The following is a 24,985-nucleotide window of genomic DNA, read 5'->3' as shown; positions in this document are numbered from 1 at the left end:
GTCCCAAAAATACAATCGGGAGGGGGGAGAAAGGCAGGATCATCCATTTGTTCAGGGAGTTGCTCAAGAACATACTGGCTCCACCTGTTCCACAGGTGCTGGGGCTTTATGCCTTTCTTAGCACATCTGCACTTATCTTTGCAAAAGATATAATTAGTTTCACTGCATACAATGAAATGTTGGGGAGGGGGGGAAGTTCATGTCAATAGTCTGTCCTTCCCATGATTTTAGATTACTCTATAATTCCAGCCCTGCAGTCCAGAGGACTGGGAGTGCACAAGTGTCCATAAACCTACAAGAGGGAACATGTTCATGCGCTGGCAGCGTTGCCGGCACGTGTGGCATTGGGTAGTTCTGCTGGGTACATCTTGCTTTTGAATAATGCCTTCTTTTAGGTACATTTCTAGCTTTTGTGCTTGAGAAAAAGTTGAAAATCTGGTCCATAGTCTCCCTGGATGTTGAAAAACACACAGGGCATCTGTAAAAGAAACTTGTAATTACAGAATGCAGGGTTTTTTTCAGTGCCTGCAGTTTGTAAGATGGTGCTATCACATTTGGACATTTTCATTGTGGATTTTAAATGAATCACTGCAGTTTTGATCTGTGCCATTGATTTTGTTTCCTGTGAATTTTCAAACCCATATACAGAACAATTTTCTCAAATATATTTGTCGGATCTGTTAGAACAATTGCTTAATTCAAGGAAATAGCTCTCTGCTCATGGGTAGTCATGAATGCACTAACAGGATACATTAAACAAATAAATTATTTGGTGTCAGTTATTCACTCGGCATTGTCAGGGATAAATGTGTAAACATGTCCGCACAATCTGTAAGCAACCACAGATACATTAGGGGAGGCAAAGGGTAAATGGCTGACAGCCTGCACAAGTCCCTGTTCTATCAAGTTTTGGCATGTTGGTTGTTGATAAACCTGTTTTACTGAACATGCTCCATGCTCCCGGGTTTTAGAGTGATGCTAGACACTGGCAGGTAATTATTGCAGGGCATATAATGAATCTTGCTTTCTGAAGTTAAAATAGCCATATTCTTCTGTTGAAGGGAACCTGAGGGAGCACCTTTGGTGATCTGGATCCATGTGACATTTATCTAAGCCATCACCACATGAGTACCTTGTTAAATCACGCAGGCCACCCTCCCTTTTTTCCCTTCTTTTCCTCCTTTTCCTTTTCCTTTCCTGTTTCTGTTTCCTTTTCCTTTTCTTCTCCTCCTTTCTTTTCTTCTCCTCTAACCTTTATCAGGACTTAAAATCAAATGGGTCTCAGCTGAAGCACAGATGAGTTCAGCTGATGGATCAGTCTTTTGTGGATCAGATCATATGTGAGGATCCCACCGAAAGGACTTCTGCCAGCTTGCTTAGATATAAGCTTAGTCATTAGTAGTCAAGGACTAAGAAATATAAATGAAACCTTCAGTAAACATTAATTATATCTATACTGCTCACAAAATAATATGTCATTCACATGATTAACTAGAGAATCTCCCTTCTTAATCTTTTCTTCCCTTCTCTTCTTAATCTTTTTTGTCATCTGTAATAATGACAACAATTACAATAATATATAATATATGCTATATATAATTAAACATGGGTTGTCATAAAGTCCTCTCATTAATTCTAAGCGACAAAGATATGATTTTAAAGAAATTTCCATATCTGAATGTGGTTCCTCTTTTTTTTACTTTATAAATTATTTTAAGTATTTGTAAATAAACAAAACATTCAAATGTGCCTCAAACCTCTGGACCAGCGTTGTGTCCTATGGATTCACACTGAGAAGTATGTATGTTTTAAAATTACACCCTTAATGTTATTTTCAAGCATTTCTACAAGCTAGGAGCCTGGGAGTGTGCTTTCAAACATTTCCTAAAGCAGAGTTTTCAGTGCCTGCAAGCGGTTTCATGCACCAGGATAAACATTTACATGTTCCCATACAAGGACATGAGGACTTCAAAAGCCCCAGCTCACCTAAGAGCCATAGTGGAGCTCAGTTCACCAAATCTACTGATTATTGACTGTTTGTTTCCTGAGTTACTAGCAGGAGTTAGGAAGCATTTTCTGTTGTAATATTTGTATTTTAATCTTTTGTTTCTTATGAGTGTTTGTCTGCTTCAGGTTTTGTTGAATTTTATCGGTTTGTTAAACATTCAGGGAACATTTCAGTGCCTGCCTATTGCCACGTTGTACGTACCAGATTTGGGAACAGATCCAGTATTAAAGCTTTTCCAAGGCACAAGTGAGCAACAGCTCTGATTAATTTTACTTTTAAATGAACAAACTTGATCCTGAGTCTGTATTATTGCTGAGATAAGGGTAAGATAGAGTGATAATATTTTTTATTACATCAACTGGAATCACTGGAAAATGGGGACTTTGGTGACCTCAGTGGCTGTCCTTCACGTCTCAGATGAGTTGCTGCTATGAAGGCAGGCTGGAGCTGAGTGCAGAGTGCTTCTGGGAAGGTCGGCCTCAAATGTTAAAGAAGTTTATAATTATAAATAGCTCCAATTTATTGCAGCCAGGATACAATTAAAAGTAAATAACCCAGAAGATGTCTTACTGGCGCTGTAAACAAGTGCCTTTGCATGTGGAATAGGATACACTGCATTAAAGCTGGGAAGACTGCTATAAGCTGCAACGCCTTGTTTTTTACCCTTCATTGTAAGAGTTTCTCTTTTAATTTTTTTGGCACAGAAAGCAGCCCTTTTTGATAGAGACTATTCGGTGGGGGTTGAGTCTTAAATTCTACGTGCCTAAGGTTTACGCATGAAGTTACAATCCATTAAAGTAACTATTTCTTTTCTTTGTGGAATTAGGAATTAAGTCTTTTATCAGTACAATTGGTCCATAATTTGATCTTTAAGAGCTGAGGAGAGCTGAGTTTGTAAAGATGTCTGCAAATATTTGCATTCGTCATTTCTTGCCTGCCAAATCAGTCAATCTGTTCACAAGATAGAAATCCGTTAGTAATATTAGCCTGCTAGATCATGGAAAACTTAGTTATTTGGCACCTGCAATGTTCTGCTGAGCAAAAAGCAGAACTGCAACTCCTCTCCAACTTTTTAAACTCACCTGTTTGTGAGCTGGTATTTTGGCCAGAAGCAAGACATGCTATGTCTTAATGTGTTTATTTAAAAAGGAGTAGGGTGACAAGAGAGAACTGTGAGGGAATAAGGATAGAGGAAAACTCACTTTGAATTCTGGTATTTGGATGTAGTTTCAAAATGTTTCCTAACTTGGTTTATCTCCTGCGTAAGTCAAGGACAAAGCTACCATTCACTCCTGCAGGCTGGGGACTAGGGTCTCTGCCCCACCATCCCGCCTTGCTGCCTCAGGGGGCTTGGTGTGTTTGGATAACAGGATGGGGCACAGTGAGTTTGTGGGTTAAGAGAGGAACCAGGCTGTGCGGCTGCAACTGCAGATAACATTGGCTTCGTGCTCAGAGATATCCTGGCCAGCGGCAAGGGCGGTTGCGGGGGCTTACACACACAGCTGTGCAATGGGCAAGGGGCTGTAGCTCTGTGCTGCAGAGAAGGATGGTGCAGATGGGGCTGCTGGGGGAGTGTTGGGCAAGAGTTCATCATATTAAGTCCCATTCTCACCTGCAACACATCATAGGCCTTCTGACGAAGTGCTTATTTGTTCTTATGCTGAACTACTCCCAGGAAGGAGGATGATCTCCAAAACCTTTCACTTTTCAAGATTTCAAGAAGAAAAAACCTCAAGTCCATATTCATTAGCAGCTCTCATTGCTTGCTCTGTGAGAAAACAATAGCATGGCTAAATCAGTAAATGGGAAAAAGTTCTAAAAACGGGCTGCTAAGTCACTTCTCTAGTGAGAGCTGCCCTATGTTCCATCATCTTACAGACATGAAGAAGAAATAGGTTGCAAAAGGTACCAAAGATGTTGTTGTTGCAAAATACTGGCACATAAATGAATTGCATTTAAGCATGTTAAAGTGTTTTAAAGGCCAATGGAAAAATATTAAATGGTGTGCTGCTTCTGAAGGCTTGGCCAGTCTGTGCTCTGATGGACTGGCAGCAAATCAGGTCTTGTGACAAAATGTCACCTCAGTTCCTGCTAAATTGCCATCGGGATTGAAAGTCGTGCACAAACACCATTTAATATATGAAAACTGAAACGAACTCCTTTTGTTAATTAGTTCTTTATTCTGTCTCAGAAATGATTTCACATAGGGCACTAGCAAAAATGACGGAAATGCCAGTTATAATTTTACGGGTAAGGGCTTGGTTATGCAACACCCAAATATAAACTGAAACATAATACAGTTGAAGGCACGTCATATAGTATTCCAGGAGACCATATCCAGAAATTGTAGGACTGCTTCCGTAAGTGACCATGTGCATGAGCTATACCAGGAAGGTTATCAAAGTCTGTGAGTGAGAAGGTTTAAGAGTGTTTCTGGCAGAGGGTGTTGCGCTCCTGACGTCTGTGGGACACTCACCTTGGCTTCAGGGAAAGAACATGTCATGTAGCATCTAAACTTCTGTTTACTGTTTATTTGAATCCCTGGAGTGATGTGACACTAGATGCCACGCAGCAAGAGAATCCCGATGCACTTTGTGTTTCTCCTCTAAGAATTCTTTTTCTTCTACCCCTGCTTTTGTAGGGTTCCTCCATACTTTCATTTGCATTTTAACCCTACCATCGCTTCCAGCCCCGTCCTGTGCCCCACACTGCCACCTCTGCAGAAGCAAATGCTGCTGCTGCAAGCAGCGCTGGCACCGAAGCATCACAGGCTATCCAGAGTGCATTGTACTCTCCAATATTGTGCTATATCAAACACAGCCCTGGCTGTGCCATCCCAGGGGCTGATGCTGCAGGACCACTGGGCAGGGTGGAAGGTGGCACAGCGTGTCAGGAAGGGAGAGGCTGCTCCTTCCCTGGAGGTCTGTGTTGGGTTCTACTATAAAGTACGTTTTCCCTCATCAATATCAAAATGTACTGTTAATTTTAAAATATTCGTATGCAATTAATGTGGTATATATCCATGAATACTAATGATTCAGAAAGTCAGAAAATCTGTGTTATTCCCTTTTAAGATCATTTGCACAGACAGTTATTACATTTGTAGAAGAGCAACTTCTAATTGGCTTTAATCTGACTCTTATTTGTGGATAGCTGTGTATCCTACGTTTCATTAGGGACTTGGAGTATGTATTTTAATTTCACATGCTGTTTTTCAAGAACACCTGGTGCAAAGTTAGCTTTATCTGTGGAATCATAGCCAGTGCTTGACAATTTATTTGTAAATAGTCACAAGTTAGCAAACAGGGAGTTAGCAGAGTTGCACGTTCCCAAGGAGGGCTGGTTTGATACGAACTGGGGTTTCCAGGTTGATTGGTCTTAGACTGGGTCACTTAAAAAGTGGCTTAGGAGACAATTACCAACTTTCTAAGAAGGGCTGAGCTTGGGCTGTCTGTCTTCTGTCAAGAAGGACAGTGTCTTTTCTTCTACTTGTCTGTCTAATTTCCTGAACCTCGTATGAATGTAGTATCTTTGACGTACTTACTGGCTGAGCAAATTGCACTAAAACTCACCAGCAGATTCAGAAATGACCGAGAAAGAAGGGCAGGGAGGGTGGAGAAGCTGAGAGATGTGCAGATGCCTGGAGGGAGGCACGCCATCAGGCCCTCACTTCACAAGACTCATTTGAGTGGAAAAATATTTAGATTAGTCAAAACCAAAAGACACTTCAGAGTTTAAGAAGAGCTGCCCAAGGATGCAGACGATGTATCTTTCCCTGGGTCCAAAGACACAGATGGAGCTGTGGGCAGGCCAGGGGAAAGATGCAGGCTGTCCTGTTGGGAAAAATAAATTCTGAAAGAAACATTAATAGTGCTTTTATATGGAAATACACTTCTAGACTGGGCACTAGACAGCTTTTGAACAGTAGCAGATCTCACTTTTTTTTTCCTTAAAAGGATACTTAGCAAGAACTGTTTACTATCACTTTACTATATCTTTGCCATTGAAATGCCTAGAGATATTGTAAGTGGCAGTTTTCAAACATCTGCATTTAAATCGTTAATCTATTGTCTTCTAAATGCTTTTGTTGAAAAGGCCTAAGTAAGTGGTAATTCTCATATTTTAACATGAGTAAACCACGCTTCAGCCTGAAGGGATCCCCACTGTTCACAAGCTTCCTCCGGGTAGCCTCACTGAAATGAAGCAGAAAGGCAGCTCACACGCTGCAAAACACCACTGGGAGGGAAGGAAGGGTCATTTTGCGCAACTGCCCAGATCTACTGGGCTAAAACTTCTAAAAAGCATTCAGAATGTATAAAACAGTCATTGTATTTTTGTCTCATCTTCTAAAAATGAAATATAAAAATGTTAATAATTTGGAGCTGGCAGTAGCCTAGTACCAATCCCTTTCACTCTATACCTAAGCCCTGAAGTTTCCTTTTTTCATAATTCAAATTGTTCTCTGTAATACCTAATATCGTTCCTTGATGGTTTGGGGTTTTTTTTCACCCTTTTATTACACAGAACTCAGATTACAAAGTAAGGGAGTCGTGCGGACCCTTCCTTGGCTCTGGGGAAAGGAGGCCCTTCCATAACAGGTGTAGATTTCTGTTCTCGGTCTTGCATTAGCCTGATGGTAGTTCTGGAGGTGAAGACTTGAAGTGAAGCGATAGGGGCAGCAGGTCCTGCAACCCTGACCCTGGGCAAGGCTGGAAATCCCCAAACGGCTTAAATTAGGGTCTAGTGCCACGGTGAGCCTATTCCTTCTGCTCCAGGAATGCACATGTAGCTCATGCTGTGGTTGCATGCCATGATCCGGCTTACTGAGAAGCCTCGGAGCAGGAGAACACAATTACCATAACACAGTACAGTTCATTATTTAAACATATGGTCAGCTCCTCTTTCATTTGTCTGAGATTATTTTTTTCCAATTCCTAAACCCATGATTTAGCCTGTGTGAGCCTTATCAATACAAACATTTTCTATTACAAGGAATTTGAGCCTTTCCAGGTCAAGAAATTCACATGATAAAGTAGTTGATAGAGAATATGCATGTTAGAAAGGAAAATAGGCCCAAGTTCTGTGTGTTTTGGCTATTTCCACCTGCTATTTGATATATGTATCACAGAAGTATGTAAGAATGAGATTACTTGCCATGTTTGGAGCTCTGTGAGCAAAGAAGAAAACATTAACTTTCAATGCCACAAATATTCAGATTTACGGAATCTTTAAAATGTGTCTGTGCCAAGTGCTCCCTGCAAGTTCATTGCTGAATTACTCTTTGGCAGCATTTATTTTCTGCCATGTAACTTCAAATGTTGAACAAACGGCCTCTATACCGTACTTAGCAGATACTGGCTCAAGGTGCAGCTCCTTCCCCCAAGGACATGGTGGGCCGCAGAGGGCAGCAGCCCTGCGGGGAGCACACCCCGTGCAGTCCCAGCAAGCTTTTGGTGGGGAGGGCAGTGGCATCCACATGTATGGGGCATATGTGCATGCAGGGTATGTGGTATACAGCAGATACTTTGCTGAGTCTATATCATAGCAATCCTGACTTCTGATGTCACTGTTACCTGCTCAGCCAGTGCCATTAAAAATGCTGAATCCATTAATTTTGACAGATTTATGGGATAAGCATATGTCACTGGTATTATAAAAAGCAGTTACATTCATGGGGAGATTTTATGATTCAGTGTATCCGCTTATGTAAACCTTAACTTCTACACCAAGAGCCACTCGGGAGCCCATTGTCCTGCTGTCAGGGTCAAGGAGCAGAGCTTGGTGGGAGCAGGGAGCAGGGTTGGCGGGGTTGGGGAATAGGGCTGGCAAGGCTGGGATGCAGGGCCTGCTGGGGAGCACAGCGGATGGCACTGGGGAGCAGGACCAGCGGGCTGCAGGACTGGTGGAGTTGATGGTCAAGGCTGGTGGGGAGCAAAGGCCAGCAGGAGTGGGGAGCCGGGGTGACGGGGAGCAGGGGTGGCTGGGTGAGGGAACAGAGCTGATGGTGTTGGGGAGCAGGGGCAGGTGAAGTTGGGGAGTGGGACTGGTGGGATTGGGGAGCTGCGCTGGTGAGGTTGGAGAGCAGGGCCAGGTGAAGCTGGGGAGTGGTAATGGTGGGGTTGGGGAGCAGGGGCTGGCAAGGAGCAGGAGCTGGTGGGGTTGGGAAACAGGAGTCAGCAGAGAGCAGGACCACGCAGGATTACAGAGCAGGGCTGGCGGGGTTGGGGAGCAGGGCTGCTGGGGCTGGGGACCAGGCCAGGGGAGCAGGCTCCGGCAGGGCTGCGGGGCCCGGCCGGGCGGGGAGCTGGACTGGCACCGCACCAGCATCCCCGCCGAGCGGCGGGGGCGGCCGGGCCCCCGCAGCAGCCGCGGGGGGCCGGCGCTCCCAGAGCCGCAGCCCAGCCCAGCCCGGCCCTGCCCGGGGGGCGCCCGGTTCCCCGTCCTGCGGGGGCAGGGCGGGCTGCGGGGCCGGGGCGGGCCGGGGCGGGCCGGGGCGGGCGGCCGGGGCCGGGGCTGTGCCGGGTGCCAGCAGGCGGGGATTTACTCGCCAGCGGCGAAGGGAGCGCAGCGGCGGCCGCATGATGAGGGAGCGGTGCGGCACCTCCGGCGGCGCTGGCGGCGGCTCGGGCGGCCCCGCCATGGAGAGGCTGCCGTCGCGCCAGCCCGACTATATGTCCGTCTGCCTCTTCGCAGAGGAGCCCTACCAGAAGTTGGCCATGGAGACGCTGGAGGAGCTCGACTGGTGCCTGGATCAGCTGGAGACCATCCAGACCTACCGCTCTGTCAGCGAGATGGCATCCAACAAGGTAAGCCGGGCGACGGGGGGATGCGGAGCGGGGGTGGACGGGGAGCGGGGTTGGATGCGGAGCGGCGCGGGGCACGGCAGCGCGATACCCGGCCCGTCTGCGCCTCTGCACGACAGCAACTCCAGGTTACTCCTGGGGAAGGAGGTGCGGGTTTCCCCCGCACTGGCACGGCCAGAAAACACTGGCGGTGGCACGGCGGGACGGCGCGGGGAGAGCGATCCTTCTCGCCTGGCTCATTGCTGAGCAGTAAAAGAGGTTTCAATTAGCCCCGGTCCCTTCGGAACCGAACTTACCAGGAACACTGTGAAAACGCCCGCATTTAACAAATTATCGCTTAAAAAGCCAATTATCTTCATTGTTGTCTGTCCGTAATAATGGCAAACTCTAAACATTGTGGTACATTATTTTATTGCTGTTTTGTCTTTCGGTAAGCGTTTAATTTCGTTTTTAATGTGGTGGGCTGGCTCGGCATCGCTTGCCAGCACATGATGAGGGTGCGAAGTTAAAGATCGTGCAGAGGGAATGAGCTCCGAGAGGAGCTGCTCGCCCGCCTCCCGGGACCTTCAGTTTCTAACGCGCCGTGAACGAAAGGGGAGCTTCAGGTTTTTCTGCGAGGAGTAAAGTGCTAAAATAAAGTAAGAAAAGTACTCTGTCCTAAAAGTCAGAGAAGCAGGAGGGAGAGCGGAGAGTCCCGAGAGTATACTGAGAAACAGCAGAGAGGAAAGAACGCGAAATGCGGGGTCTGAACGCCTTTGTGCAACTTCTGCAAGTTGACGTTCCTGCCCCCGCCTCCCCGTGCTGGAGCCGGGCTCCCCAGCTCCGTCCTGCCGAGCCAAAGCATCAGCCGATTTTCGCTTCAGCATCTCCCCAAGTCAGCCCTTAATTTGCCGGGGTGGCTGCTGCTGGATGGGAGGCGCTCCCTCCCCCGGGGCCGGAGCCACCTCCCCGCTCTGATCCCAGCCGCTGCCCGGGGCAGCGCTTGGCTGCCAGCGGAGCCTTCGCACCTCCGGGGCAGCCCTGCTGCTCCCCATCCGCGCCGGGGCAGCCCTGCTGCTCCCCATCCCCGCGCCTTGCCTTCTCAAGAGCGGTGTCTGCGCCCAGGCGTTCGCGCCGTGTTTGAAGCCGTGCGTTGTCCGATGGAGCAGGTCACACAGTCCCAGACGGAGCTTGCTCGGTCGTTGGGATGGGGGCTGTGCCCGCTGCAGCCTTGCCTTTGACCTGTTGCCACGGTTAAACCCAGTTCAGAGTTGTACTGCACGAACCCGATGTTTTTGGTTTATTTTCCTAATTTGGAAATTAATGAAATCAGAAACGCGGGATCACAAACTGATTTTATGGGAAAAGTTGAGCGAAGAAACCCCGTGTTATTTCAGCTTCCTCCTCTTCTAGTGATTACCACGACGTGCAGGGGCAAAGGAAGCAATAAAATTTTTACAGACCGAGCTTTCAAGAAAGGAATATCGGGTTTTTTTGAGTTCGTCCTGGGGGAAGCCAGGGTGAAAGTTGAGAAGGGTTTAGGCTGCAAAGAAGGCTGCACCTCCAATGTGGACGCTGATGCCCTTCATTTTGAGATTATTTTTTTTTTTGCCAAGTGCCATATCTGGACTCTTGAAGGTGAAAGACTAACTAAATCCCTTATTGTAGCAATTAAAAGTTGTGATCCCTCTGTGTGCAAATGGCTTGCAGCTGGGTCGAGCAAAAGGTTCACGAAACTTTGTTCTTTCATAACCAGTTTCTGAAATGTCTGCACTTTTTGGTCAACTTCCAGTATCATTTTCAGCTGTAAAAGAAAAGCATAAAATGGCCTCACACCTCGCTTTCCTCATCAGCAGTAAATATTGACACAAATTAGTTTGCGGGTTTGTGGTTTTTGGGTTTTGGTGGCAGCTGTACAATCTGCAGAGTGATCTTACAGTGCGAGAAGCCGTTGGGTCGGAAAGGTGCATCTTCAGGAGGGGGCTGCAGGGGCCCTTAATTGGTCAGCTTTTCCCGTTTGCCAAGTGTCCAGCTCGACTGCCTGCTTCAGCCAAGGGCATTTAGATTTGTCACCGGTAAATAGCAAAACAGTCAGATGTTTTGAAAACAGGATGCTTGGGATCCACATTATTAAAGAAAAACGGAAAGAGAAACAGTATAGATAGGAAGAAAGCAAATAGACTCAGCATGCTCCCAAGTGCAAGAGCAGTATAAACAGTGACCTATCTTCCTGACCTCCGCTCTCACCGAGTTCCTGGCCCTGCGCCACCCAAGCCAAACTACGTCATTTGAGACTGATAGTAGGCATGGCACAGCTGTTGCAAGTGTGACTCGAATTTCCTGTCTCCTTCCTGACAGACGTAGTTTAGAAAATCCAGAGTTGCAACAACAGCAGGCAGAGAGGGAGGATCTCGGCATACGTGTTCACAGGGTGATTCTCCGAAGTCCTGCGCCAGAAAGGAACGCTGGGGGGAAACGCCATGCAGGACAGCATCCTGACTATAAGCTGATGGTTTTTGGAAAACATCAGTTAAAACATGTGCGTATACTTTTTTAAGATGTGAGTTAATTACAGGAGAAGTGAGGAAATGAGTGGCTAATCTTACTGTGAGCTAACGAGCCTGATTGCACTGACATCACTGTGAACCAAGGGAGCACTGCTGCTTGCACAGTGGGACCCTACAGTCCTATGTGCAGGGATCGGACATAAAACTGGCAAAGAGGGGAACTCCGTTCCCCGGGTGTGCGGTCGTCAGTGTCCGTGAGTCCTGACGCATTACCAGAGCAGTGCCTGACCTGCAAACCAGCCTGTGCCCCTTGCTGCTCCAGCTGCCAGTTTCTGCTAAACTGTGCACTGACTGTGCAATGGTGCCCTCAACTTTCTAAATTACAGAAAAAGCTACCTGGAAAACTACCTGGTTGCAGGGAATGAAAGCAACATGAAGGGAATTTATTTTCCTGACATTACACTCATCTTTTGCTGTGAGCAGAGTATGGCACTGGAGCTTTGCGATGAAACAGAATTACCTGTAAAGCTCTGTAGGCGCTCAGTGCTGCCTGCAGAAGCAGACCACACATATTTACATTATTGTAACATATATATTCTTTTTTTCCTGCATTTGTCACCCTGTCCAGCTTCCAGCTCAGGCAACTGCTGTGCCTCAGAAGGATTTGTGAGTCATGGGCCTGCTGATAAAAAGGGGGTATTTTCTCTCTTGGCCACCCTGTAGTGTTGCGTTTGGCATTAGGCAGCTCTCTGCAGCCTCGCTTGTCCTGCAGACAGAAGCACAGGACCATGTCAGCTCTATTACCTAATATAGCATTTGGGATCTGGGGGAGGACGTGCTCAGTGCATCCCCCAAATCATAAAAAGGAGCAAGTATTTTTCCCAGCTGAAACGCTGGTCTTGCCAGCTCCAAGTTTTTATGGGGCCATAATATCATAGAAATGAGGGATGGAGAAAATGTATTCTTTCTCAAGAGCTACCTGCCTGTCGGTGCAGGATACAGCCCAGATCATGCGTAAAATGGGTACGTCTGAATGGTCCTAAGCAGCAACTTTCCATCTCCTTAAATTAGACCAGTCTTATTTAGAGCTTTTCTCAGTCCATTGAGTAATTAAATGGACAGATAACGTAATTTGTGGTCTGTGGGGATATTCTAATTTTGAGTAGACAGAGGTGTTGTCATCAGGGTGCCTGCTTTGTGCTCCTGCAACTTTCGAAACCCGCTTCTGTCCCTGGACTGTTCCCTGGGGGATCCTTCCCTGCCATTGCTGCCAGTGCAGCTACAAATTCTGCAGAGTAAATCCTTAAACTCTCTTATTTCAACTCTTAAAGGTGTCTCTGTTACTACCAAGTGCTGAATAATGTGACTCAAATCTTGCCACCCAAAGCTGTTTACAGCCAGCAGCTCGGGGCAGCAGCACGGCAGGACTCTGCACTCCTATCTTGGTTGCTTGTGAGCCAGAAGCCACTAAGATAAACATAACTGTTTTAATTTTGCTTGTATTTCAAAGGGCATTTTGGTCAGAAAAGAGGAGCAAGGCCGCACCTAGCTTTCAGGAGACAGTGGCTAAATAAACATCTGGACCCTAATGTAAACTCCTGAGGTCCATGGTGGAGGTCGAGCACGGCGTAGGGCCAAGTGCCAGCAGCGTATGTGCCGGGCTGCACAGCCTCCACGCTCACTCGCCTGTCTTCTGCCAGTCCATCAGCCCTGAATCTTGTCCTCTTCGTACGTGATGTTTCCCTTAAGTGGTGCCGAGCTGTTTAGTCTTTCGCTTGCTTTTGCTTTAACTTCCTTTGTTTAATATGCTTTAAAATAGCTGAGCGCCGCACAAAGAGAGGCTTGTTCACTTGTGCAGCAGCCAGCGAAACAAAGAGACTTCCACGTCTCCTGTTTTTACAAGCCAGGATGAATCACTGAGCTCCGCACGCGGTTCCCCAGCCGCACGCCGGTATTCCCCTCGCCCAGGGACTCGTGTTACGGAAACAGGGATCCACGACTAAGCGCCTGGGAGAGCTCTCCAGAGCGCAGCGGGCTGGTCACAGCAGCCCCTGGAACTGCTCCGCGGCTGCCCCTGCAGAGCTGGTCCCTGCAGAGCCCTGACACACACGGTTGCAGGCTCCACAGCAGTTGACTGTTTCTTAGATGTACAGCTGCTCTCTGCAGAGCAGGACACTAAATGATCATAGTGCTTGATGAACACTGCAGTAGGAGATGTTTATAGGTTGGGAATATTCACTCCATCTTTGTTTTATCTGATGGCATTTTATTTGTGTTGAGGATGTCCTTGCACTAGAGGACAGGGCACCATATTTTTTAAGGCAAAGCTGCGCATGGTGTGGGACCCAGGTTTTTTAACAGGGGTACCTGAGAGTAGTGAACATGAGGTTCTAGTGACGCCTGCTGGGTAGGGAGGAGCCAGCTCTGGACAGTGGCTCTGCCCCAGACAGCGAAACCCCTGAAAGCTCCACATAGATGTTCAGGACATGGAGAGCTGGGTCCAAGCCATGTCCTGTGTATCATTTCTCATCACCATCATAAATGGACTTTGAGGGTAGCTGTCTCTGTATCCATCCTATTCTTCCTCCCTTGCTCTTTCGCCACTAGAATAAATCATTCTGACTATATCAAATGTGTCATAAGAGTGGAGTGGAATAGTGGGGCCATATGTGGGCTTATTTAACAATCTAATAGTTTGATCTTGCAAGCCCTCTGGACTGCCAGTTTCCAGGTATCTTAGTTAAACTGATTCAAATATTAAAAAAAAGAAATATTGGAAGGGTGCACCATTGTCTGTGAAAAGTGCCGGTGTGCCAGCAGGAGCAGTGCCACCATTTAAGATATCCTCTTAGAGCAAAGTGACCTTGAGTGGTCGATGCTTTCTCATTCTCTGAGACTGTTGTGGTAAACAGGTGGGAAAAGCCTGTACGAGGGCGATCCCACGGCCACACACCATACGTGCTGCTGGTGCACATCTAGACAGCCACAGCAGAGATTAAGACTTTGGGGTTTGAATTTTGCTTCAAATCCATCTTTCCGGAGAGCTGCCATCCCCCGAGACACGACAGTGCCCAGGACCTTCTAGCATGTCCTTTAAACATTTCTGCTTATACTTGGATGTGATGGGCTTTAAAAGTTCTGCATTCTCAGACTTCTACGTTATAGCACATTAGGGTGGGGCTTAAATAAATAATAGCTCAAAGGCAGGTTCAAAATGAATCATGATTTGAGGGCAGGACTAGAGTGACTAACTGTTCGGAGCAGTGACCTCTCTGGAAGTGAAGTGAGGATACTGGAGACACATGAAATCTCAGAGGAGAAGTATCACTTAGGATGGGAGTGGGCTGTGAAGGATTTCAAAGAAGAATTTAATGCAATCCTAATCCTGACCCTGATTTTGTGGACTAGGCCAGTTTCCACAGCCCGGGTCCAAACTCCTTGTTTTTAACCCAGCTGCAGAGCAACTGCTTTTGGTGGGGCAGCTGGTGATAAAAATATTTGCACTAAGTGAAACTTAATTGAAAGATGTTGTGTTATCAAAGCCAGAACATGTTGTGGAGATGTATTGGTTTGAAGGCTTATCCATCAGAGCTCATAGAGGGAGAGATTCCTCTGATTAAAGCCTTCGCTCTGTGTTTAAAGCAAACAAACAAGTGGTGCCTCACCTTGCCGCTGGTTTAGCACAGCTGGGCAAAAGCTACATAAAAACCCTTCTGCAGATCATTTGCCTATCTCTATGTAAGAAGGATTTTTCATTTAAATATTTTTACATTAAGTAGTGTATTCCATATTGTTTTGGTGCTTGCATCAGGCTCATTTTCATTTTGGCAGGACCAACAGCCACATTTTTTTTCTACTGTATTGTAGAGCTACACTGACTTTTTCACACAGGACTTAACGCTTTATCCTGTATTTTCTGAAGCAAACAGGCTTCTGTTGATTAAAAGTTGCCAGAGTTTTTCTAATTACCGGCATCTTGGAAAAGTCATCTCAGGGAACGAAGTTATTTGAATTTTCCAAACCCTGTTCTCCTACTCAGGTAAAACCCCAGCTGGATTTGCCTAAATGATGACTGCAGAGCCTGACTCAAATTTAAATTAAATTTAAATTGCTCCTTCATACGATTAACAAAATCCCATGTTTAACTGCATTGCTCTCTTGTTAAATGACAAATGCTCTTTCGTCCCAGTTGTTGTTGGTTATTTTTTTTTCCTGAAGATTGAGAATATAATCCAGGCATATTTCAGCCAAATGTCCAGCATATCCTTACATTTCACCCCCAAACCCCACAGAGGCAGGGATGCCTCTGCCTGCTCCCTGCCAGCCCTGGCAGGGACGAGCGGCTGGGGAGGCTCTCTGGTTTGTGGACTCTCTTTACGTAGCTGTTTGGCTTCCTTTGGCACTCGAGGCTTCATCAGCGTGGTTTGCATGGGTGTGACTGACAGAAGATTTTGGTCTGAGATCTGCAGCCTTCTGGAGCACTATATGCTCTCGAGGCCACAGATGTTGTCAGCTGCATCAGGTCTTTCTTTAATCAACTTTATGTCAACAAACAAGCTGCTGTAGGTTTTAATTTTGCTGTTGCTTCCTAGCCTTCAGCTTGGGCTGGTACTCATCGTCTCTCTTCTTCCTGATATTCCTTTTGCAGTTAACATGACAAACATTTTTCCACCTGGTAAAACTCTATAAAAGCGATTTTGCAGAACAAGTGTTTTTGCTTGTTTCTGGTTTGATTGACGCGCCTCTTGTTCAAGTGAAGAATAAAAGCAGCGCTGGGGTGAAAAACTGGTATGAATGCTCACTGCACTGCACACAGCTGCTCTGGGAGCACTGGTGTTAGAGTTACCCCTTGCCTGTAGCTTGCCGTTTTTGTGGTCTTTTCTCCTCCAGTGCCATGTGTTAAAATATGTTAAAAAAATGTACCTTTCAATGATGGAGAGAGAGCAGTTCCTTGGGGACTGCTGCTGCTGAGCTTCTGTCTGATTGAGAGCTCTTGCAGTGTGCCATTTTAACAGGTGAAGGGTTTTGGTGCCAGGTGTTTTTTGCTGCTTACTGGTGAGGAAATTAATACAAAATACAATAAACTGACATGTAGACTCCAGATATAGCTGCATGTATTAATTGGCTAGAAGACACCTATTCTTAAGTATAGGAAGAGCATTTTGGATGAAGCAGAAACTGACCTGAGCTTCTTCCAAAGGAACCAAAAGCTTCAGATCAAGCTGCAGACTTGGGCCATACCCTGCTGCCGCAGTTTTTCTGCCCCAGGAGACACACCATATGTGCTTTGTCACACCACGCAGCATGAAATCTTAAACTCTCTCAGTCCTGGTATTTTATGTCAATCCAAACAAATGTCAGTCTGAACCAAGGGCTGTTGGGTACCAAACACAATGGTATTGGGTACACCAAGCCTTGAATTCATCGGCAATAGATGCTGGAGGACTGCCCCAATCAAGGAGGTGGTAAGCAGATTTGGCTCTGCAGGGTATACAGGCATTTTCTTGCCAACAAAAACTCAGGTGGCACACCTTATAAACACATGACACATTCATTTTCAGGAAAGTAAACGAGGTGGTTTCTACATGACCTTACCAAATCCCCAGCATTGGGTGAAGGGGCTTTTTCTTCTGCCTTAGCAGTTCCCAGCAAGTGAGTAACATGCCCCAAGCCTGCTTTTAAATAAGGAAATTCAGTATGTTTCTAAGCAGTGCTAGTTCACAGTGCTTTCCTTGGGCAGGATCCTATCGGGAGTTTTCCTTTCCGGCGTTTTAATGCAATTTGCATATTTCAAGTCTCATTTGTCTGGAAATGAGTTGGAAATGTACCCGTGATAACACTCCTGCTTCCGGTTCCACTTCATCACTTTTCAAGCCCTATGTTGCGTAAATACCTCCCACCCAAGGGAGGTTCTGCTGCTTTCAGAAATGCTAAACTTTACCGGTAAAATCTGAATATTGGTCTGTCTACATCAGATACATGTTATTGCTTTCATGAGCAGCCACATGCTGATTTATGGCAGCATGCTATTTATTTATCAACATTTACATTGTGGATTTTTAAATTATTCTAATAACATAAGGCCAACAAGTTGGTCATGATGTTACTCCTTTAAAGTCTTTCCTTTGAACATATATATAAATCAACTCTCCTTTGATGTGAAATTGGAGATTTCATAACCGTGTGTTTACTTTTTGGTTTAAAAAATAAGCTGAAGGGAAAACAAAAAAAAAAAAAAACAAAACCCAAATAGTACTTTGTATCTCATTAAAAATTGTTTCTAGCACATTAAAAACTATATTGTTTTAGGAAACAAGAACTAGAAAGAGTTGCAAAAGCATTTGATTTTTTTAATGACTGATAGTTGACTGCAACCATTCCACTTTTCTCCAGGCACTGAAATATGTCTGAAAAATTTCTTCTTTAGTACTGATTAGTGTGAAATGGGCTCATTTTTTTCTTTAAACATTTAAATGCACCTTCCCATCATCCTTCATGTTGGTGCTTCAAAAGGAAAATCAATAGAAATTATGAAGTAACAAGGACAGCTGCAAATTTGTTTGACACAGTCCTTTCTGTAAGTGATGTAACATCAGGAAAGCACAGATGAAGGATCTGGTTACTGCTCCTATAAATCAAAGAATTTTCATTCTTTTGACCTGTAAACTTAAAACAAATCAACAAATTAAATTCCCCGGCCCTGCAAAATCAGCAGGTTTTCCAAATCTACTTTGGGCATAAAACAGAGTAATGAAAAATTAACCTTCAGAGAGTGCTCATGTGCCAGAGATCTGCTTCCCTGCCTGTCTCAGGAGTTCAGGAGTGAGCAGGGGGGTGCCCAGGTTTGGTACCCACCACTGTCCTGGGGCAGTCAGATTCGCACCCTGTGAGCCTCAGTCTGCCTCTGCTCAGGCAAAATCTTAACTCTGGGAGTTTTGTTTGCCTAAGGGTTAGGTGTCTCTGTGCAACACAGGAACAAGTTATCTGTGTCAGGAAGGGAGAGGTAGGTATTTACAAGTATTTTTTCTAGCTTCTCAAACACAGGCAATGAGATTAATCTGATTTTTTAAAAAGTCTGCAGTAGCACGAGTGTCACATCCATTCCCTTCAAGCATCCAGAGGTCCAGACAAAATCATCACACGTTTACTGTTTGACCTGGTTGCCTTATACACAGATGAGTAATTTCCCTCCTGCATGTAAATAATTTCCGGCTGGACTCTCGTTTCCGTTCCGTCACACGAGCAGGTGAGTGTCAGCTCTTCCCAGCTCCCAGTGCTGGGCGTCCAATTATTCCCAGGAGAACAGCTGTTGAAATGAATGGAGTTACACCAAAGTTTAATTGTACCTCTGAAACTGAAGTGATTTACCTGGGCAATTAAGCTGAGAAGGGTTCAGCCCAGCCGCCTTTGCATGGAAATCAAAGGCAAAAGTAACCCTCGTGCCACAAATCCTTTTGTTCTAAGGATTTCTAGGAGCAGTGGAAGAGTGAGGGATCTAATGTTTGCATCAGGAGGGTGGGTCACCAGGAAAAGAGTTTATAAATATTTTTACACGCTGGAGATCTGCGCGGAGATTCCTTCATCAAAGTGCAGGGTGGGACCCCAGTCTCCCTAGGTACTCCCGGGCTGGAGCCCGGCAGCATCTTAGCAGCTCTTTTATCTTGAAATTGCCCTCAGCTCCTGCAAATGACTAAAACTTTTTTAAGCAGCCTCTTTGCATAAGGACTCTTGGCCTCAGGGAACCCCAGATGGTATAAATCGACTTCAAAGGATTTACATCAGCAGCAGATACATCCTCCTGTCTTTATTCTCCGTGCAAAGCACCAGGAACACCTCTGATGCCAATACTCCAAAGGAGAATAGGAACAGGAATAACAACAGAACTATTGCTGGAGCTGGCGTGGGGCTGGAAAGGCCAAGAACTGTGTGTGCCTCTGTGTGGCTCTCCCTAACCTTCCTAGAAAAGGGAGAGAGTTGTTTCTTTCATAAAGAGGTGGGATTTTTCATGCTGAAGCACCAGGGAGGTGGCTGGATGCTGCCCTGGATTCCACATCGTATTTGCACATGGTGGCCCCAGAGCCAGTATGCTCCCAGCATGCTTGAACTCCTAAACCTGGCAAATCCTATCATAAACGAGGCCAAATTTTCTTCCGCTGCACAAAAATGAAGGCAAGCAAACTTTGCCTGCAGAGCATTTGGTTTGGATGGGGTGAAGACCCAGCTGTTGAGTGGTTGAAGGAGGTGCCATGCAGTTGGTGCTGATGCCACCCACCACCCTCCCACGTGCCCACAGAAGTCCCCATGGCTGTGTCCTTGCAGAGCCTTGTGCTGGGGACAGCGCTCAGCCCCACGCTGCAGCTGCCAGTGCCGAGAAAACGTGAGCAGCAAGGGTGTGGTGTGGGCAGCCGAGAGGGGAACTGTGAGTGAACTTTCCAAATGGTAATCAAGGAAATTACCGCACGCGCGCACAACTGGAAAGCTGGAAAGAAGCTGTGATTCCCTCTACCAGAGAATATGTGAAAAAGGGTCACTGCTGGTAATCAAAGAATGATTCAATTTCTGGGAGACTTAATTTGGTTCAGATGAATTCTGCAGTTACTTCAGAACATGCAAAACAGGAAAACTCTATGCAATGCGATGGCTTTTTCTCACACAAACCTCCAGGTGGTTTTAGACCTCTGTGACTTGCTGGGAAGGTCAGCTGTACCGCCATGTGTATTTGGTTGTTAAAGATTTTAGTTGGGGCTTCATCTTATTTACATTATCTGCTTTCTTTTCATCAGTTGAATGTGTTAATTGCATGGTCCTGTGATTGGAGCTTGGGATAGAGGCAAGGGAGCCCCAAGCCTGTTTCCTGATTTTGCTGCTTTTTAAGGGAAAACCCACTTGAGTCAGGGTGGGCATCCCCTCCCGTGTACATCCTCGTGTGTGTGCACACATGTTCTTATTTGTGCCTCAGTTCCCGTCTGTACAGCGAGGTTATCAGTGCTTATGTCCTTTGTAAAAGGCACCAAGTTTATTATTAATTATGAAAATAACAGCACACATCCACGTGTTGCTGATAGGCATTATCGTAATTGCCGAGGTGAGGGCCATGCTGCTGTCATGCACGAGCTCTTTAAGGCAGCAACACTTCTGTTTGCTTTATGGCAGAGCAGTTGGTATTTCTCATTGCTAGCATGCAATCTGTTTGTTTTACCCTTTGCTGTCAAATCGATTTAACGAAGGGATCGTTACAGAGGTTTGCACATGACATCAGTCATTGATCTGTGCAGAGAGGCAGCAACATGCTTTCTCCCCGCAGGCGCTGCAGGCAAAAGGCAAAGCAGTTCAGAGGAAGCAATGTCACTCCAGAGCATCCTGACATCAAGGGAAGCTCAGGAAAAATCCCAAATACCCACCACGAGCAGTGAAGACATTGTGATTACTGAGTGCACCGTCAGCATGCCTCAGTCCATGTTGAACTGTGTTGTTTTTAAAAGAGTATCGTGTTATTAAGTAAATCCTGCTTAGGTGCCAGCATCATTCAGATGGTAAATTGCAATAAACTTTGCAAAGTATGTGGGTATCCTCATAGCACTGTGGGTGTCTCGGCTGGGTTTGGCACCAACAGTCCTTTCAGCAGTGCTATAATAACTGCCGCCTGCATTTATAAAACGTTGCTGATTAAAAGCCTGGAAAAGTGAGTGAGGTTAAGGCTGTTGGAGGAGATGAAGGGGACAGATTTCTGGTTAAAGATCAGATATAAGAATCCCAAGGTCTTTTATCTGTCCTCATCTCTGCTGCAGATGGCTTGGGCAGCCTTGTGGAGGCCATTTAATTGCTTTGTGCCTCTGTGAAAAGGTAGCAGCTGCCCTTTGCACTTTATGCAGCCGGTTGTGAGGTAAAGGCAATTTTTTCAAATGTTTGTCCACCACTTGAGATTACTTGTCTGAAAGGGGTGATTCCATAGAAAATCCAACTGATTCAACATTGCTTAAAAGTTGTTTGTGTGATCATCTGATTATGGTGTTTTCCTTGTAAAGATAAAGGCCTCAATCCAGAGAAATGTTTCAGCATGTGCTTCACTGTAAGTCTGTGGGAGTGCTCGTGTGTTGGTGGCTGGTGCTTGTGACTGGCAAAAATACGTCACTGTGAGGAATGATGGGGCCAGAGCTCTCTTCTCCTCCCACGGGCTTTCTCTTACTTGGTTTTCATTCTTGCTGCCACTCATTCTCCATCACTAAGGTTTCTCATAGGAGTTTCAAAGAGGCTTTTGTCCCTCTTGGTTGGCATGAAGTTTAGTGGAGACCCCATGAGCTGAAGCCCTTGCCTGTGCCCTGGTGCTGTGGGATGCCCTTCTGGGCAGCCGGCATTCTTCACATCCCGCTGCTGCCCATATCCCATGAGATGGCATTCTTCACATCCTGCTCCTGCCTGTATCCCATCAGACAGTATTTAATCTGGTTGAATAACCCGGAAAGTGAGGCCTCGCTCTGTGACATTCACACTGGCAGGGCAAAGCAGGTTGCTGCAAGGGAAGGCAGCAGAGATGGTGGTGGCAGAGTCCGAGCAGATAGCCATGTGGTAAAAGGGAGGTGACATCAGCTTTCCACTTCTTGATAATAATGAATTCAAGGAGAGAAGAAGGTGGGTTCATAACTTCATTTGCTCTGTGTGGTTCTTATGGCTGAAAGGCTGAGTGAGAGTCCTATCTGGATGGTGCTGAGCAGCAGCTGGAGCCGTGCTTGGCCAGTGAGGTGTGATTTTCATGGTTCCCAGGGCTGGTCTGGCAGTCTGGGCAAGCAGGATGCTGCGAGCTCTGCGTGGGCTCTGCAAGGGCGGTGTGCAGCCTCTGCATCTCCCTGCCTGTCAGCACTTGCAGCGGGGGCCAGGGGTGCGATGCAGCACAGGCTGCCCACCCTGCCCTGCGTATCCCGCAGCACGCGAGGAAGCCATGTGACATCGTGCCAAGTGAGGCTGATAGTGTTTAATCAAGGCAGGCGGAGAGAGAAAATAATTTTAGACCAAAGATTGCACTTTTATTTTAGGAATCCTGGCCGCCCTTGTGCGGTGTATTACAGCCAGCAATCACCAAGGACATCCACAAGGAATATGAGTGCTGCTGCCCATCAGCTGTGGTTCCTTGCTGTGATCTGTATCGCATGCACAGTACAATGTGCTTTGCTTTTGATTTGACGCTAAAAGGACAGCTACAGCTTCCTAATAAAGTGATTGCATTTCATTTTAAAATAAAAATTAATGATTAAACCTTGAAATTTGGATTGTGAATATATTGTTGTAAGAAAGAAGTTATTAAAATCTTATATTGTGATTGCAGACTGACATTACAGATTTAAGGTTATTGCTAGTTTATACCTTTTCCTTGAAAAATGTTTCCAGTTTGTAAAGGTACATTTTCCTACATTGCTACATTTCGGCCTTTAGCATGTAGGGGAAAAAAATTCATGATCACACTGAAAATGTGAAGAACTATGCTTTTAAAAATCTGTATGTGAATACTTGCTTTGAAAATCCTCGGTCTCTGTAATAAAGGGGATTTTAAAAAAAGCAGAAATGGAGAAGAGACTACTGCCTACTTTTGACTTACTTAAATATGCACAGAGCTTCCTCCATTTTAATCTTCCTCATAAAAAGATGGCTGTGTTACTAAAGCTGGCAACCCCCCAGCAACCAGCATCATTTTTTTGTCATCCAGTTCAGCTGAGCAAGGCTAATGTGGAGTGGGGACCCCCTTCAGCCAACTAAGCAACCAGGACGATTCATAATTCATAAGTGCTTCCAGCCATCCAGCTGAATACATTTGGATTAGTTCTCGTTTCTTCGTGCAGTCCCTGATTTCATTATTCTCTCCTGCGAGCAAATACACCCACGTTCAGCCCTCTGCAAAGATGCTGTGCCAAGCATGGCTTTGTCTGGGATTAGCAACTGCCGGGCTTTGGGGGATCTCGGGCTTTGATGAACGCTGATTTATTTTTTTATTGAATGGGGAAGGGGGGTGTCCGCGTGCCCAAGGAGCTCTCCCGTCTGACTGGCGATTTCTCCGTGAGGATTTGTGGACGGTGGTGTGGAGTTTTCCAAAATGCCTGAAGCAAACTATTTGTTATCTGTATCTTGGGGTTATATTAAGGTGGGTTTAAATCCTGAAGGATTATAAATGACTGGGTTTTTGTTCTGTATTGCATGGATAAAACCTCTATAAGGAAAACATGCTTTTAAAATGGTTATTTATGTGTACTATATGGCAAAAGATAACCGTGTGTGTACTGTGCATGCAGCGTACATGTATATAAATTTTTTTCCCCCTTTGGGAATACACTGTTGTGGGGTAAAATGATGCAACAATGAAAATGTGTGACTAGAAAATTAGGAGGATCATAGCATCTATATCTGGGTGAACAAATGATTGAATCTACATTTACCGTAACGATCCAAGCAGATCTTCAGATTTATGACATATTTCTCCTCTGTTCTGTTCTGAACATACGCAATTGTCTTTTACTTGCATAATTCAAAATGGAGCAAACTTATAAACTTGAGAACAAAAGAAGGTTATAGGGTGTAGAATTTAAAACCAATACAAGAATTTGATCTTTCAGAGAGATCACCTGAAACATTATCTTCTCATTTGTTACAGTAAAATCTAATATGCATCTTTAGAGGAAATTAATTTTGTAGTTTAGTGTACTGAAAAGAAATATCTAGTCATGATGATGCTGAACAGTATCTAAATGAAACCATATGTCACTGACTCTGTTCCAAATATCTCCAGAATTTTGCTTTTAACATCTTGTTTGTGGACTTGCTTGTGAAACAGTTAGAGCTCTATTAATTTGGAAAAGCATCCAGAAAAATGCAGTCTTTGTGTATGTGCTCTTCCCCTCCCAGTTCAAGAGGATGCTGAACCGGGAGCTGACACACCTCTCCGAGATGAGCCGCTCTGGCAACCAGGTGTCCGAGTACATTTCCAACACTTTCCTGGGTAAGGCATTGCATCCCAAGCTTTCGGGTGACTCAAAGATAACAATTAATGGCAGCCTAAGACCCACCAGTCAATGCTTGTGCCGAGTTTTCCTTTGGGACAGAGCATTATCTAAATGTTTTGATTTTTCACCTTTGAAATGGGTATGGGGAGGAAAATAACACAGTGTTTGAATAAGTCTATCCACAGAAGAATTCCTTCCGCAAATCAGGAGGTTTTTCTGTTCACATTGAATTAAGTTATTGGTAGCTGCATTATGCAATATTTGATTTTTGTGTTGACCTTATGGAAAGGACAAAGTCACACAAGCCCAACTGCATTTTGCCCATCTTTGCAACTACTGCCTCTTACAGCTGCATCTTCACCCTTCAGAAACAGGGGTTCAGACAAGTAGGTTCAGCCCAGACGTTTTATATATTACTTTGCTTGTTTTGCACTGGAAGTCATAATAAGGAATAAAGAGAATCTTTTGCATTTCATTAGTTTTGCTGGAGCTCATAGGACTACTGACATGAATTAATCCTCTGTGTTTATGGAATATATCTGTTATGAAAAATAAAATTTTCTGTGTTTTCAAGCAGCTTAGAATTTGTGACCATTTGCATATAAAATAAAGCTGAGCACAGGACCCTCATATACACATCTCTGAGTCCAACAACTTAAAATTCTGAGTGTATGTGGGATGCCGGAGCTCGTGGGGGACACA

The 24,985-nt window shown here is 45.4% G+C and overlaps 1 protein-coding gene and 1 long non-coding RNA gene across 5 annotated transcripts in view; one reads left to right on the top strand and one right to left on the bottom strand.

Moving 5' to 3' along the window:
* PDE4B (phosphodiesterase 4B) overlaps positions 1 to 24,985 on the top strand; it is a 193,499-nt gene that overhangs the window by 157,346 nt on the left and 11,168 nt on the right. Inside the window, exons 7-8 of one of the 2 annotated variants that reach the window (XM_075097340.1) lie at positions 8,702 to 8,814; positions 24,186 to 24,279. In XM_075097340.1, the coding sequence (XP_074953441.1) occupies positions 8,702 to 8,814; positions 24,186 to 24,279 (207 nt within the window). Of the gene's footprint in view, positions 1 to 8,701; positions 8,815 to 11,175; positions 11,330 to 24,185; positions 24,280 to 24,985 lie in introns of those variants that run through there. The other variant, XM_075097338.1, reaches the window with a different exon arrangement.
* On the bottom strand, positions 9,206 to 10,934 carry LOC142059070 (uncharacterized). Of its 3 annotated transcripts, XR_012661191.1 has the most exons (3): positions 10,728 to 10,934; positions 9,889 to 10,594; positions 9,206 to 9,422 (listed from the first exon to the last, which is right to left on the bottom strand). It is a non-coding gene; the product is annotated as an uncharacterized LOC142059070 (long non-coding RNA). The 3 variants fall into 3 exon arrangements; XR_012661192.1 differs by having other exon boundaries at positions 9,206 to 9,439; positions 9,889 to 10,934; XR_012661190.1 differs by having other exon boundaries at positions 9,889 to 10,934.

The sequence above is a fragment of the Phalacrocorax aristotelis genome, chromosome 6 (assembly GCF_949628215.1).
Source record: "Phalacrocorax aristotelis chromosome 6, bGulAri2.1, whole genome shotgun sequence".
NCBI lineage: Eukaryota > Metazoa > Chordata > Aves > Suliformes > Phalacrocoracidae > Phalacrocorax > Phalacrocorax aristotelis.
The sequence above is the reverse complement of the archived record's forward strand: the minus strand, read 5'-3'. Positions and strand labels throughout refer to the sequence as shown.